Source organism: Narcine bancroftii, chromosome 7, assembly GCF_036971445.1.
Source record: "Narcine bancroftii isolate sNarBan1 chromosome 7, sNarBan1.hap1, whole genome shotgun sequence".
Lineage (NCBI taxonomy): Eukaryota > Metazoa > Chordata > Chondrichthyes > Torpediniformes > Narcinidae > Narcine > Narcine bancroftii.
In genome coordinates, this window is record NC_091475.1 from 4,107,399 (window position 1) to 4,124,830 (window position 17,432).

Consider the following 17,432-nt stretch of genomic DNA (forward strand, 5'->3'; position numbering starts at 1 on the left):
AGGTGTTGTTCCTTCAATTTATAAATGGCCTTGATTTGGCTGTGCACGAGGCCATGGACAGACATACTGACACACGAGTGAAGTGTAGAATTGAAATGGTTGGCCACTGGGAGATCTCAGTCGTTGCTGTGAACAGGGCAAAAGTAATCAGCGAAGCGATCTCCTAGTTTTCCATAGGCGATTTTGGATAAGATGGAGATACTGAAGAAAACTGCAAATTGGTAGCTGGTTGTCATTGGAATATTCAAGTTTAGAGGTATCAAAAGGTATGGACGGGAAGTGACACTAATCAAATTGCAGTTGAAGGGGTAGGAAGCAGGACTCATTTGGCATGGTGAAATTAGTTTGATTTTAGGACATGTAATTTTAATTTCTGAAGACATCTGGAAATGCCTGCCCAATACCCATAAAGCAATGACTCTTTAAAAAGCAACTGTTATTATGAACCCTCACCACAGGCAACTCCCGTGTTTATTGCATTTTGACATTGTAAATTTGCCCTTGTAGAATTCACAAATTAGTGCCCACATGGAATTTGTACGGATAAAAGTAAATAAATATACAATAGTTCTTTCGATTCTATTTTATTGACACTGGCATAGATGAAACAGTTTCACAAAAACTCAACCCTTCCTTCCCCACCCTGCCTTTTTACACAGGGATAAACTGTAATTGAAACTTTCCAGTGGAACTTAAATCTGAGTGACATGGCACAAATGGTTTTAGAACCAAAACACATATTTGCCATGTTTTTTTAAAACACAATAAACTTTACAATAGAAAATTAATTTTGTGTGATTATTATTAACTATTTTGCAATGATTTATTAGGTAATCTCCAGTAGATCATTGAAAATCTCACAATATTAGCAAATAAGTTGTAGTTCGGGATGCTGTATCAAAATAAAATTCTTCATTTAAATTGACATTAAATATTGCTTTACAAAAAATGAAGACTGAGAATATAATCTGTGTCAGCATTGTGTAGCAAATCTGCAAACAAGAGACTGCTTTTTCACTTTGATCATAATGTTTATATGAAAGCGAGGAAGTGCTGTGACCCACAGAAAGGCAACTGCATTGTTAAAAGCATTGAGAGAAAGTGACTGCCATCCTTTCAAATGCTTAACTTAAGCCCCTTTTCCACTGACACCTGTCCCATGAATTTACTGGGACAGGGTCCAGTGGAAAAGAAATACTGACCGAACGCCGGCGTCAAATGCCAGGGATTAATCACCTCTACCTCTACTCGTATCCCCAGCATTTACTGACACCGGCGTCCTGATAAAACCAGTGGAAAAGGGACAGCAGAAAGCCACCCATTTTCAGTTGGAGGTAGAACACTCCGATCCCTGGGGATGAGTGTGTTCAGTGGAAAAGCAATTAGTGTCCCGGTTAAGGGTGGCCCAGTGGAAATAGCACAAAGGGGTTCCTATCCCGGGGTACTGCACGGCCAATTAACTGGGGTGCCAGTGGAAAAATGGCTTCTGATTCACTACAGGAAAGAAATAAAATAAAACACTTTATTTTGGACTCCAATATGCTGAGCCAGGCACTTCAGAGTATTCCATGTCTTCAAACTCTCCCTCCCCTCAACCTTAACATGAAAATTAAAAGTAATATTTATCAATGTTCCTTACAGTACCTGTAGTGTTTGAAACATAAAAGCGAGCCAAAATGTAGTCATGTAAATGATAAATTTTAACCTTAGTTTAATATGTATTCACCTTATTGTTTGGCATTGCAATGTTGTAAAAAATATTTCTAATGGTAAACTTAAACTGCAAAACGGGTCTATTTAATTCCTAGTTTTATCTTGATACCATAGCAATTTGTCTGGACTCCTTTTAAATGGGTATGGGCAAAGATGAAATTCTATCTTGATTGTTGTATGGTAAAAATGCAGTTGGGAACAATTACAAAATTGTGGAATTAAATCTACAATTTAATTTTAAATTCTGATTTAAGATCCAATGTTAATCTTAAAGATTCTGACTGGTTGTTAAACCTTTGACTAAAAGTGTGCATTGAAAGGAGTTGGTAAATTGTGCAAAAATGCATTATTAAAATGCCTTCATTCGAACTTGGAAGACTGACAGGTCTTTGACCTGAATCAATGACACAGTTTCTCTTCTAACAATCCTTCTTCACTGTCTTTTTTCATTTTAGATTACCATCATGTGCATTTTTTTTTCAGGTCTAAAATTCAGGGATAATCCCATGGTCCATGTAATAAAAAGAAGCCCCTTGGTGTGAATTATCTGGCTACATGATGCAAAATTTCAAAGCAATTATAGTTTACCCATAATTCTACAAAAGGCAAAAGCAACTTTTAAGGCAAAGTATACAATAAAGTTGCTATTTTCTACATTTTCTTAGATAATTCTTTACCAGCAATGATCACCACACAAATCAATAATTGATTGTATTATCAAATGTCATTGATGTATCACTTATGGACAATTTACTGTGGGATGTATTTATTTCTCCGTAAAGGATGAAGGGTTCATTTTGAATGGGTTCTTCTCTTCTGCCTTCATTATGATTAATCTGTCCACTGTTCAGATATATTCTTGGTTTTGAGATCAGCATGTGTGAATGAGTTGGTAAATTATCTACATTCATGTTTGATTTAACACTGTTTGTCTTTTTTTCTATCTTTTGGTGTCGTCTTTTCTGTTTCATTGAAAGATCTAGAGATGCGTAACACATTTGATTTTCAATCGCCACCTGTCAATAAACATGGAAATGATTACAAATTCAAAATTGATCTTAAAGAATTTAGATGCCATAATGCTTAATGGATGAACTTCCATAGCATTCTTACAGTTCCCTTTTGTTTTCTAGCTATTGAAGCTATTCATTGAGGACTATTGATTTTAAATACAGGTATTCCCCGACTTACGACCATAATTGGGACCAAAGGATCAGTCATATCTCGAAATGGGCGTAAACCCGCGCGTGTGGAATACCAAAGTCTTAAAGCAAACTTTAAGTCCATGCTTATCTTGTTAGTTGGTGTCCCAGGGTCCATAGACTGAGCGCAGCCATCTTAATTCCTGTGCGACTCTTCGGCTGATGCATCCATGATGGGTTTGCATATTGGGAGTTCGGTTTGCTCATGTGCGAGAGTTAAACGCCCTAACAAATATTGAATTTGCGACCTTAACTCTTGTGTATGCGCCAAACGAACTCCAATACGCGAACCCACCGTGCATGTGCCAACTGAACTCCTCTACACAAACCCACCGCATATGTGCCAATCAAAGACTTGCCCATGCATACAGGAATCAAGATGGCTGTGGCCAGCCTACGGACCCTGGGACACTGACTAACAAGGTAAATACACACATTTTGGCTCTTACATGCCCTATATCCCTGTTATAGTTAGTCAAATACAACATAATCCATGTAAATTTTATATTTAAAAAAAATTTGGTCGTATGTGTGGATGGTCGTAAGTCGCATAGGTTGCAGGTCAGGGAGTACCTGTATAGAATTGACAATAAATTGGAGAAAGAGAACAGCATCAGAATGTGAAGGCTATGGTTGGATAGTTTAAAAGGTATGCAATAAATTAAGGATTATCACCAGTTTAGTCTAGCTGGGGTTTTTTTTTGTTCAGGTGCTATCACAATATCATGGTATTTGGAGCATTTCGTTCAATGCATTTGGCCTTTTTTCACTTAAAATTCAATCCTTTGCTGTAAAGGTTTGATTTCTCTTTCAATAATTATTGACAGACTCTCTGCTGTCCACACAAGTTAGAAAATTTGCATGTGTATTGTGTGTTTCACTTAATTTATTCAACACCTAATTGATAGATTGGTGCTGTTAAGGTTCACTCTGTTCAGGTAACTTGCATCTATTGGAATACAAGGTTATTTCTGATCATGTTTTCCCCTCCTGCATGTAATTTGGCACTTCTACTTGTGCCTGTGCAATGACCTTATATAGGAAGACTGTGGTCAGGGGTTTTATTGATGCAGAATTTGAGAAATGCATCTGGGAAGTTTTGTTGAAGGAATACCACCAGGAAGGGGCCATACAATACTGTAAGTTTCAAGAATAAGGATATCCTTGAACACAGTGGAAAAGTATTAGATTGGGGGATGACAAATTACTACATGATTAGACAGAAGCTGGTGGTGGGAATATGGAGCAGCTGTCATCAGGCAAGCCCACAACTGACATGATGTGGAGGCTACTGAGGAAGAGCTTAAAATGGAGAATGCTCATTTTTGGGGACATTTTAAGATCAAGGTGCTGGTGGTGGGTCTTTTGAGGAGAATTAGTGGTTGTCCCCAGGGCCTGGTGGGATAATATCCCAGGTTATGGAAAGTAGCAAGTGAAGAGATTGCGGGGCTTTGATACCAGCCCAGCAAAATGTGTACATAGACATACACATATATCTGTTACACACATGTTGCTGAGCTGGTATGAAAGCTCTGCAATCTTCTTCACTTGCTACTTTCAATAATAACAAGGCAGCAACTGTTGCTTGATTAGTGTGATGAACAGGGAACAAGATTCATAAGGGCTGGAGAATGATGACCGACGGTAGATGGCGGATAGGTCGGTGAGTTGCGAACTCCAGTTTCAGTAAGTTCGACGTAGATTCAGGGAGTCAAAACTGCCTGACTATTGTTGAATGTTTCCAGCCCTGAAATTCTATAATGGTTAAAATGCTACAGGGATTCCACACTACAAGAAGGATGTATTAGCAATGAAGGGAATGCTGACATGATTCACCAGCTGTTGGCTGAATAGTGGTCTGTACTTATGAGGAAAGATTGGATAGGCTCACTTTTATCTCATTGAAATACAAGAGGCTGAGTTGTGACCTTGTAGATTTATAAATGATGAGGGACAGAGATAGGATAGTCAGAATCTTTTGAAGAGCAGTGTACAAGTAGAGGGTACAAGTTTATGATGAGAGGAGAGAAATTTAAATGAGTTTTAGGGTTAACTTTTGTTACAGAGAAGTTGGTAAATATCTGGATCAGTTTGCCAGAGGAGGTGAGGGAGGCAGATGCCATGTTTAAAAATCATTTGGAAAGGCAGAGAGGGATATGGGCAAACAAAACCAGCATGGGTAGGCCTCATAGTTGGCAGGTCCCTTTCTGCGCTGTACGTGTCTGATCCCATACATGAGCAATCAAGGTAACTTCCTCATTGCCATGTCACAGTTACTCACCAACAACTTAGAAGCCTAACAAATTTAGGCTCGGCCTTGAAGTCTCTTACCAATTTTTACAGATGTGTCATAAAAGGCACCATAGTGTGGGAAAATGCTCTGGTCAAGACCACGAGAAGCTGCAGAATTGTGAATGAAGCTTAGGCCATCCTGGGACCAACCTCCCTTCAGCAATTTCATTCATTCATCATGCTGCCTCAAAGAAGCTGTCAACAAATTAAAGCACCCATCGCACTCCGGTCGTACGTTCTTCTACCGGTCCTTCCAACAGGTAGGAAGATACATGAGCTTGAAAATGCAGACCTCCAGAATCCAGGACAATTTCTTTCCAGCTGTTATCAGACTCTTAAATTGGCTGTTTGGTAAATTCACTGACCATCTAATTCACCAAGTCTCTCAAAAACATTTCAGCTGTTGGCTGGGATGCAGCAGGAGGGAGGTGAGATGCAGTAAACGGCCTTCCCCCAGCTCAAGCTATAACTGATAGTTTGCATCTGGTCCACCCACTCCGGAGTTGAGAGATCTGTGCGCAACCCAAAGGATTTAGGGAGAGGGGTGGGGGAGAAAAGCAGATTCATAGCTCAGACACCACCAGTCAGGTAGGAGAAAGGAGAGTCTGCAGTCCCTGGGGATGTGTGCCAGCTCTCCCCTGTGTCCAAAATGGGGAAGTTGTCCAATGGCTGAATTCTGGTCTTCAAAAACATTTGCATGCTGTTAAAACTGAGTTAATGTGGCTCCAGAGGTGCCCCGCCAGCATTTCCGTTCACACTCTCTCTTCGTCCTCTGGATCATTCTATTCCTCCTCCTTGCTCTCCCAGTCCTGGTTCGTGTTCACAAAGAGGTCCCCATCAATGTCTGAATCCTCCTCAGGCTTGCCTTCCATTTCCTCCACCAATCCCTGACTGCAGAGCTCTCTCTTGGGGTGAATGATTGGGGAGAGAGGGAATAGGGGGAGGGGGTTGGTGATTTTTTTTTTTCCATTGGTGAATTTTCCTGGGATGAATTTGATGGTTGGTGAATTTTTGTCGGTAAATTTTCTGGTGGTGAATTGATTTTGGTAAATTTGCCTGTAACCCTTAAATTGATCTCTCATTGGTAAAAGATAATGCCCTTGCACTGTTTTTTAGATACTTTTCTATATACCCTGCACTTTGGTATTACTGAGCAACAAAACCAGTTGTAATTAAGTTTGAGTTGACTTGATTGGATAGCACACAAAATGAAGTGCATCTCAGTACACATGACAATAAAAATTCAATGCTCAGAATATCAAGGATTGAGAAAAGTATGTCAGGATATCTGGTCCAAAAGAGGGAACTGCTTTTCCCTTCCAACAGGCAGAGGCAGATACAATTATTGCCTTCAGCTAAAAATCATGCCAACCTTTTTACCCATCGACACATTTGGCCCTTGATCTAATTGAGCACCTGCATTTGATCATTCATGAAGCAAATAGTAAAGTCATGCTCTTCATAGAAATACCTGTGTTTCATTCTTGCATCTGTTGGTTGATGTCATCGCTTCATAACAGCTTTCATTTTCAACTTGGGGGAAAAAGCAACAAAATATGTTCAACTTGACTTTCGATTATCATTTACAGTCTTTCCTTTTTCATTTTTGTATATTTGATATTTTACTCCTCTGCAATTTGTAATTTATCAAGGTACCTCTGTTATTTAATTGACAAATTTCATTGCTCACATTTATTTCATTTGGGATTTTACCAGAGAATTTTCCTGAAAAATTTCATCTTTTTCACATTCTGTATTGTTGCCAAATTAAACATCCCATGTAGTTCCTATGCATTGCCATGTCCCTTCTTGAGGACTGTAAATGCCAAAGACACACTCCAGCTCATGAACAATCCAGACCGAGCTAGTTTTTACAATTCCAATGAATCTCACCTGTGCAATACACACATTTTCCATGAACAATTCAATCCTATTTAGGAGAGGAAAATGTATCAATATAACATCACCTTTTGTTTGTCATCTATATCAATGATAGTGATGAATGTGCTATGATTAATCTTTAGTTTAATGTTAAACTATATTTCATATTTGTATATCTTAGGTTATATTGTGGGCACAAACACAACACATTTGCTTTTTAAAAGATTTTTTGAAGATGGCAGCTGACATCATCTCAGAGATAGAAGTTTCCTGAGACTACAGATAGAGAGAAAGATTTTTTGAGATAATGGACTCTTTATAAGAAGCCATTTTGCTGGTCTGTCCCAGACAGCTCAGAAACAGAAGAGAAAAATCAAACCGAGACAATTAGTTTGATTTTAAGTTTAGGAAGGCCAAGCTTAAATTATGCTTTTTAGCATGCAGATGTTAAAAGGTTCAGAAGGACTTCAAAGGCTGTTATGATATCATACCATGTAACATGAGAGATTTGCAAGAAATATATTATTGAAATTAGAGATAAAGGGTATCAGTTGAGGAGAAGGATTGACAGGATTGATAAAGCAGCCACCAATTCCTTTAAAAGAAGGAAGGCTGCCTGTGCTCTCCTTAAAAGAAGAAACTCTAAAAATGACATTTTAAAAGAAATAGCCACTCCAGCTGCCTCTAAGGAAAGAGGGCAGGCTTGTGTTCATGAAAAAATGTCACCTGATTAAGAAATAAATCATCGTGGAAGACAAACTCTTAGGCAAGAGGGAATTTGTGAAATCACTCATATGAAGAAACATTGCTCTGAAAACGGCTCTACAAAAGAAAGTTGTGAGTTTTAGAAGTCTGAAGACATGATATTTCAAAATGCTTCATAATTACTTCTGAACTGAAATTTAAAAATCTTCAAGTTCAACATAAGACATTTGATGGTGAAATGTAAAATGGACTTTTCAGAATTATGCCTAAACTCTAATAGTTTGGGGATTTGGACACACACACACACACACACACACACTATTATGTAATTATTTTGAATTTACCATTGTCTGGTGAAGTTTCCATTGCTGTTCCTTTGTTCATAACAAAATATGTGAGTTCGTAACAATGATAATGTGGTAAATTGGTTCAGCAAGTTTGCAGATGACACAAAAATTGGAGGTGCTGTGGACAGTGAGGAAGGTTTTCAAAGCTTGCAGAGGGGTTTAAACCAGCTGGAAAAATGGCAGATGGAATTTAATGCAGAGAAGTGTAACGTGATGCAATTTGGAAGCACAATCCAAGAAAGGAGATACACAATAAATGGTATGGCACTGAGGATTGCTGCAGAACAGATAGATAGTCCCATTAGATAGGGTTGTACAGAGAGCTTTTGGTATATTTTCCTTCATAAATCAAAGTATTGAGTATAGGATTTGAGATGTTATGGTAAAGTTGTATAAGACATTGGTGAGGCCAGATTTGGAGTATTGTGTGCAGTTTTGGTCACCTAACTACAGGAAAGATATCAATAAGATAGAAAGCATGTCGAGAAGATTTACTTGATGTTGCCCGGACTTCAGGAACTGAGTTACAGGGAAAAGTTAAACAGGTTTGGACTGTTTTCTCTGGAGCATATAGATATGAGGGGAGATTTGATAAAAGTATTTAAAATTATGAGGGGTCTAGACAGAGTAAATGTAGGTAGGTTTTTTTCCACTGAGGGCAAATGAGATACCAACCAGAGGACATGGATAAAGGATGAAAGGAGAAATTTGGAACAAACTGCCAGTTGAAATGGTGAATGCTGGCTCAATTTTAACATTCAAGAAGAATTTGGACAGGTACATGGATGGGAGGGGTATGGATGGCTATGGACTGGTTGCAGGTCAGTGGGACTAGACTGAAAAATAGTTTGGCACAGACGAGAAGAAACAACGAGCCTGTTTCTATGCTGTAATGTTCTATGGTTTACCTGAACAAATCACTTTAGCCTGTAAAAAATTGAATAATTGCAAATATGGTCAAATTGTAATTCTTCAAGGAATGAGTGGTAACCATTTACCTTTCAAGCACCAAAGCCTGGTGAACTTCATAAATGTTAAATTCTGTGCCCGGTATAAGAATTGCCTGATACCAGTAAACTTGGAGGAATGAAAAGTGAGATTGGATTGTGAATCAAAGAACTTTTCTAAACTTACAGACACATTACATACATGTATGTTTAGAATTAGAAGGGGGTGAAGTTAGGTTAGTTTAGTTAAAAGTGATAAGTTAAAGTTTGATCCTGTATTCATGTTTAAAGGTAATTAAAAGCAACTTTTGTTTAAGTAACCATTTGTCTTGGTGAATATCTATTGCTGCTGGGTTTTGGGGTCCTCTGGGCTCGTAACAGCATCTAAATATAAACATGGAAACTTAAAAATATTTCAATGCACAATGTTACTTCATACATAAGTACATGTATTATATGGCTGACAGTTTAGTTTTTAAGTTTCCTAAGGCCACATGCAGATGGTTTCTTTCTGTTATTTTACTTAATTAGCATTTTGTTAACAATTTGACCAAACTACAAAAAGACTTTCAATAATGTCCAGGCTTCAACAGCCAAATGCAGAAGAGGAAGTATACCTGCATTATCCTGAATGAGGTTGCCATAAATTGGATAGTCATCCACTTCCTGAACCACTGGGCTGTACACCAAAGCAAAACAATTACGTTAAAGAAAGAAGTTGATCAAGCAATTCTTTAGACTTAAACAAACAATATTTTTTGTTTTACTGCCCCCTTTCTCGATGATTTTAATTAGTTTGGATTCAGCCTCTAAGCATAACATTCATTGTTGATACACTATGAGAGCATGGACTTCTTTTGAAAATATTTTTTAATACAGAACTTGTACAGATAATATAATTCAATAAAATGATATAGATACTTATACAAAATTAATCAAACATTCATTATAACAAAACATATATAAGTTTTAAATCATATCCATAATTCACATTCAAAGTGCTCTATATATTTTTTAAATTAATTACAAAAAAGGAGAGAAAAAAGAAAATAGTAAAAAGGAGAAAATCTCATAGTCCCTGCCTTACCAGATGCTGTATGTGCCTCAAAGTTCCTCAACATGGTTATCCAACTGCACGAAAACCAACAAGGTCGGGTCAGATACAGCAATGAGCTCTCTGAACCCTTCTCCATTAACAATGGCATGAAGCAAGGCAGTGTTCTCGCACCAACCCTCTTTTCAATCTTCTTCAGCATGATGCTGAACCAAGCCATGAAAGACCTCAACAATGAAGACGCTGTTTACATCCGGTACCGCACGGATGGCAGTCTCTTCAATCTGAGGCGCCTACAAGCTCACACCAAGACACAAGAGAAACTTGTCCGTGAACTACTCTTTGCAGACGATGCCGCTTTAGTTGCCCATTCAGAGCTAGCTCTTCAGCACTTGACGTCCTGTTTTGCGGAAACTGCCAAAATGTTTGGCATGGAAGTCAGCCTGAAGAAAACTGAGGTCCTCCATCAGCCAGCTCCCCCCACATCTCCATCGGGCACACAAAACTCAAAACGGTCAACCAGTTTACCTATCTCGGCTGCACCATTTCATCAGATGCAAGGATCGACAACGAGATAGACAACAGACTCGCCAAGGCAAATAGCACCTTTGGAAGACTACACAAAAGAGTCTGGAAAAACAACCAACTGAAAAACCTCACAAAGATAAGCGTATACAGAGCCGTTGTCATACCCACACTCCTGTTCGGCTCCGAATCATGGGTCCTCTACCGGCATCACCTACGGCTCCTAGAACGCTTCCACCAGCGTTGTCTCCGCTCCATCCTCAACATTCATTGGAGCGCTTTCATCCCTAACGTCGAAGTACTCGAGATGGCAGAGGTCGACAGCATCGAGTCCACGCTGCTGAAGATCCAGCTGCGCTGGGTAGGTCACGTCTCAGAATGGAGGACCATTGCCTTCCCAAGATCGTGTTATATGGCGAGCTCTCCACTGGCCACCGTGACAGAGGTGCACCAAAGAAAAGGTACAAGGACTGCCTAAAGAAATCTCTTGGTGCCTGCCACATTGACCACCGCCAGTGGGCTGATATCGCCTCAAACCGTGCATCTTGGCGCCTCACAGTTCGGCGGGCAGCAACCTCCTTTGAAGAAGACCGCAGAGCCCACCTCACTGACAAAAGGCAAAGGAGGAAAAACCCAACACCCAACCCCAACCAACCAATTTTCCCCTGCAACCGCTGCAACCGTGCCTGCCTGTCCCGCATCGGATTTGTCAGCCACAAACGAGCCTGCAGCTGACGTGGACATTTACCCCCTCCATAAATCTTTGTCCGCGAAGCCAAGCCAAAGAATGTGCTTACATTAAAAGAAAAACAAAGGTAGAAAAAAAAGTGAAAAAACATGGAAAAGATGCGAGTCGGACAATTTAATTAAATTGAAATTAAATTATAAAGTAAGAAAGTGAGTCATGAATGATCCCCATAATGTCTGAAATCTTACATCTGAATTACTGACTGAATTACAAATCTTTTCTGTATTCAAACATGGCATGATGTCAGGCAACTACTGATCATGGGTGGGTGGGTGGGTGGGGAGTATCCTTCCATTTAGGTAAAATCACATGCCTCACCAGAAGAGAGACAAAAGAGAGAGCATGCCACTGAACCAGAGACAAAGAAGAATCATTCCCTCCCATTGTACCAAAGAGGGCCACCATGGGATTCGGTATTAAATCTACATTAAAAAAATTTTTTTACAAAATATGGAAAACCTCTCTCCCCTATTTTTCTAGATTAGGACAAGTCCAGAACATATGAATTAATGATGCTTCTCCACTTTTAAACCTGCCACAAGAACTCGTATCAGAATAGAAATGAGATCATTTAGCTTTAGACATGTGTGCTCCATATGCCACGTTAAATTGTAATTTAAGAAATGTGTCCCCATCCACATCCGATATAGTCAAATTTAAATCCTGTTCCCAAGCATTTTAAGTCTAATGAAGTGATTTAAACATAATTTCTCATAAATAATAGATTATTATTATTTATTAAATAATAGATAATTATCTATCCATTCAGAGTCATTGTTTTATGCATTCTGATCAATCACAGATTAATTTTCTTGAGAATATTCTGATAAATATCCCTGATTTTTCTTCCTTTTACTTTTTAATCCATTTAAGTGTAATTTCTGAACATATTGGTCCTTTCGTACAAGACAGAAAAGCTCCTCTCCAAAAGGTGGAGGTTTGAACGATACTGGAACACGGCTGTTGATCTTTAAATATTGTGATCACTGCTCCTGCATCAACCTCTAATTGATGAATTTTGAATGTTCTTCTCCACTACCGTCTCCTGCTCACCCTATCACAGATCACCCCTTTGTCCTATCTATTTCTCCCCATTTTCTCTACATATTGATACTCCTTCCCAGTTGTGACAAAAGGTCTTAAACCTGAAACATTAATGCGGTTTCTCTTTTCACAGCTGCTGCCTGCCCTATTGAGTGTTTTGGTTTTTTTATTGATGTTTTAACTTGCCTGCATCCCTTTGTAATGGCTGACCAAACCAGGAATGGTTGACGTTTCAGGTTGAGACCCTGCAGCCTGCATCAGGACTGCACAGCAGCTAGCAGATGCTGCTCAACCCACTGAAATCCTCCAGCAGTTTATTTCACTAATTCTACACCACTCACCTTTGTGTTCTTCCTCAGCTAATCCACTGCTACATATATAAGGGGGAGCTTAACTACAGACCATGGATCAGATCACAGAACAACATGATCACAGAAGTATAAAATATCTTGTATAAGGGAATTTTATGTTTATTATTTGAATGATTTTTGTATTCAATATTATTTTTGGACATAGTACGAGTTGTGATTTAATTCCTAAATGAAATGTTATGTAATAATTATGGTTCTGTTTCTAATTTACAATTGATGCATGATATGTATATGATTTGATTTATGTTATCTTTAGTTTACATTCTGTCAAGGGATTTTGTTAAACTCAATACAAATATTTTAAAAAGGAAGCTAATTTGCTGCTGAAGTTGTCACTCGTTAGTCTTTTAAATTTTAATTTTAGAGATGCAACATGGGAACAGTCTCTTCTGCCCCACGAGCCCGTGCCGCTCAAATGCGCCCAAAAGGACCAATTACCCTACTAACCCAGTGCGTTTTGAAGGGTGGGAGGAAACCAGAGCACCCAGAGGAAACCTACGCAGAGACGGGGAGAACGTACAAATTCCTTCAGACGGAGCCCAATTCGAACCCGGGTCATCGGCACTCTAAAGGCATTGTGCTAACTGCGTCACCCTACACCAACTGTACCACTTCCTGCTAACTATTGCAATCCTTGCTGATATCCTATTCTCCCTATTCCGTACCTTGAGCTCATCTAAAACTTGGAATTTTTCAATTTACTCCTTTTTTGGGATACCTAATTACCCATGTGAAGATGGTAGTAAGCTGTCTTCTTGAATTACCCATAGAGTTTCTGGTAAAGATGTACACCAGTGATCTTGGGTGGGAGTTCTGCCCAGTGAAATTGAAAGAATGATGAAACATTTTCAAATCCGTATGATACCCAGTTTGGAAGGGCCGATCTAATTTATTAATTTACACATTATTATTTTAACCATAACTATATGAATTTAAAAACCAAGAATACAGCATGCAAAACTATTTGACAGGATTTCAAGGTCTGAGTTACAGGGAAAGGTTGTGCAGACTGGGGCTTTTTTCTCTGGAGCGTAGAAGATTGAAAGGGGACTTGATAGAGGTGTTTAAGATTTTAAAAGGGACAGACAGAGTAAACATGGATAGGCTTTTTCAATTAAGAGTGGGGGAGATTCAAACTAGAGGGCATGGTTTAAGATTGAAGGGGGAAAATTATAAGGGGAACATGAGGGGAAATTTCTTTGCACAAAAGGTGGTAGGGATGTGGAATGAGCTTCCGGCAGACGTGGTTGAGGCGGGATCATTGGTTACATTTAAGGAAAGACTGGATAGTTACATGGAGAGGAGAGGACTGGAGGGGTATGGACCGGGTGCTGGTCAGTGGGACTAGGAGGGTGGGGATTTGTTACGGCATGGACTAGTAGGGCCGAACTGGCCTGTTCTGTGCTGTAAGTGGTTATATGGTTACTTGCCAACATATAATCTAAAATACTATCAGCTGGAAAATTTACAAGGTTTGTTAACATAGAAGGAGCAATTACATGATGGTGTGACATCTTATTTTCAACTTTCTAGCCATAATGTCTATGTTGTGTGCTTGCAGTTCTAGATTTACTTACTGGTAAGAAAAACAACATAAGTAACGTCGTAACCAAATAAGAATATTTCACTAACAATTTTTAATATTGTAAAATGTAATCCATATCACAGTAAACAGCATGAAGTTATTTTAAAATCCTCACAACTGTGCCTTGTGTCTCATTTTTAAACAAGCCCCTGTTTTTATTTTGTATTCATTGTTTATACAGTATTATGCATTCAAAGCACAGGGAGATTAATGTTAGCTCCCACACATCTCACTGTTTGCATTAACAGAACTGTAATTGAAATCTTAGCTTTTGGTTTATTTATGACGGAAACATAACTCAGAATATTTATACATTTACCCATTTCATGTAACTACATTTGTATTCAAATGTAATCTTATTAAAAAAATGTTAGACAATAAATCCATATGTAGCAACTAAGCTAAATAATTATCATTATACATCACTAGCAATTAAAATCTCAAATTATCACTTGTTTTTAAATAGTGACAGAATTAATTTCCCTCCACTGGTTTATTATATTTTGACCTATTCCTACCATATCACTCTGTATTACCCAGGATATCGTGCACCAATACTAACCTTTGTTAGAATCAAGAAATGCAATAATGGCTTTGTGCGTGCTCGACTGCCACTTTCTAACTGAAACGGATTTCTTTGTTTTTAAAAAGTTTGTTAAGTGTCATGTGCATAATTTTAGAAAAAAACAAGCCCTTTGGGAAATTATCTCTGATTTCCATTCATTTTTAGTTTTCTTAACAATAGAAAACAAGAAATTGGCACTGGAGAAGGCCATCTAGCCCATTGAGCCTGCTCCACATTTAATAAGATCATGGCTGGTCTGCCCGTTAGCACAGCTCCTCTTAAGGGGCACGTTCCCCATAACCCCTATTCAAGAATCCATCTATCTGTCCCTTAAATACATTCAGTGAAGCAGCCTATACTGGTTCCCTTGGGCAGAGAATTCCACAGATTCACACCTCTCTGGGAGGAGCAGTTCCTCTTCATCTCTATTTTAAACCTCTCTCCCAAACCTTGAGGCAATATCATCTTGCCAGTGGAAACATCTATTCCTTTCATAATTTTTTGTTTCTATAAGATTCCCATTATTCTTCAATGAGTATAGTCGCAGTCATTTTTTTCTCTCCTGATAAAATAATCCCCTCATGTCCAGAACCTCCTCTGCACTCCCAAGCCAATCTATCCTTTCTCAAGTAAGGAGGCCAAAACTCCAGGAGTGGCCTCACCAGTACCCTACCCAGCTGCAGCAGAACCTCTCAGCTCTTGCATTCATTTCCTCCAGCAATGAAGAACAACATCCCATTTACCTTTATAATTACCTGCAAACTAACTTCCTGTGATCCATGTACAAGCCCATGCAGGTCCCTCTGCACAAAAAATGCTGCAATTTTAGACCATTTAAATAATGGTCCAATTTACTATTTTTCCTTCCAAACTGGATTATCTCTCAGTTGCGGATATTGTAATCCAGCTGCCAGATGCCTTCCTACTCACTTGACCCATTAAAAGTAGTCAGACTAGAATCTGCAAGTAATCTTTCACAGAGGCATCCTGTTAAAAATGTGATTTTCTGTAAAAGTTATGAGTAGACTTTGATGCAACTACTGAATACAAATCAAAATCAAAGCAGGGGTCTTCACGGCAAATTAATTCTGTTTTCAAATTTACTCAAGCAGCTAATATTAAATTAATGAATATAGTTTTGTCATCAGAAATTATTTAAAATTATTACTGATACACTTGACAAAATCTAAATCCATAACTTCAAAATGGTTATGGAAATGTCCATGTCTATTTTACCATTTACAATGAGTGCCACAGAAGCAGCCTCGCCTTGTATCATTAACTTTATAGCTGTCTCCTTGGGATGGCCATTCAAGTCATCGAACTCAGGGGTCGATAGCAAGCCTTTAAATGTGATCTGTTCTGATCGATCCTGCCATGGTTTGATTCGCTTTTTGTTGCCTCTTTTCGGTTTGATTAATTCTCTATTTTGTCGTTGGTAACTTTTACCTTTTTTCCATCTCCAGTTATGAAGAAGCTTGTTTGTTTTGTTGTAGCTAATAAATGTATTAAAAGCATTAGCTCTAAACCTTCAGCTTGCCATCTCCAAACTCAAATTAATTCTGGTATCGTGACAGGCATTAAATTAAATAAAATCACAATTCATGGATAATACTTGTGCTGGAAACCTTTGAACAGTGTGTTAATATTCAGAGGTGATAGCCACTTCAATGTCCGCTGAATTTCAGAGAAAGCATGTAAAGGTGATCTATCTGATTGGCAAACCTTGATCAAAAACTTTAATTGTTTTTGTCATGCCACAGAGCAAAAGACAATCCATATATTTAATTAGTTAAGAAATGCATTTCAGTAAAAATTTCTGTGGCCATACCTCTGCAATTCTTGAACACTTCGATATATTGGTCTGGGCACTGCAAGTCAGAGAAAACTTTATAAATGATTTCATGTTAAATTATTATAACATTACAAGACCAAGCAAATTGCTGTAGATAATCTGAAAGAGAATTTAACTCAGCAAGTCTGTTGTCTGATAATCTGAGAGAGAATTTAACTCAGCAAGTCTGTTGTCTGATAATCTGAGAGAGAATTTAACTCAGCAAATCTGTTGTCTGATAATCTGAGAGAGAGTTTTTAACTCAGCAAGTCTCTGTTGGAATTCGCTTCAAATAACATTAAAATTAATTTCATTCAAAACTCGGATCACCTTTTTAGCTATGGTTACTATTTCTCCTTTTCAAAGCTTAGCTTGAAAGAATTCAATGTATTTTAAGTTTTTTTTTCTGACACAATACAAAGAAAGTAACTGATCTTTCAAAGAAGGTGTCTTGGTTGAGAGTGAGTGTGGTATTCTCTGTGGTAGTTGTAGTCTGGGAAATGTTACTCTTACATTAGTATTGGTCTTCCAGTTGCTCTTTTGGAACTCGAAGTTCAGAATTTTAGAATGAGAAGATGTAACTAATAGGAAAGAATATTGTTCACTTCTTAAAGAGATT

The 17,432-nt window shown here is 38.4% G+C and overlaps 1 protein-coding gene across 3 annotated transcripts in view; it reads right to left on the reverse strand.

The window, feature by feature from the left end:
* Positions 1-2,704: 2,704 nt before the first annotated feature.
* Positions 2,705-17,432, reverse strand: part of LOC138738420 (uncharacterized) — a 56,861-nt gene continuing 42,133 nt past the window's right edge. The window contains exons 3-9 of one of the 3 annotated variants that reach the window (XM_069888585.1): positions 16,811-16,850; positions 9,705-9,766; positions 9,049-9,067; positions 8,138-8,167; positions 7,101-7,137; positions 6,679-6,740; positions 2,705-2,729 (exon numbers count right to left, since the gene is read on the reverse strand). In XM_069888585.1, coding sequence (XP_069744686.1) covers positions 6,737-6,740; positions 7,101-7,137; positions 8,138-8,167; positions 9,049-9,067; positions 9,705-9,766; positions 16,811-16,850 — 192 coding nt within the window. In that variant the 3' untranslated portion in view covers positions 2,705-2,729; positions 6,679-6,736. Of the gene's footprint in view, positions 2,730-6,678; positions 6,741-7,100; positions 7,138-8,137; positions 8,168-9,048; positions 9,068-9,704; positions 9,767-16,810; positions 16,851-17,432 lie in introns of those variants that run through there. The other 2 variants (XM_069888588.1, XM_069888591.1) reach the window with 2 other exon arrangements.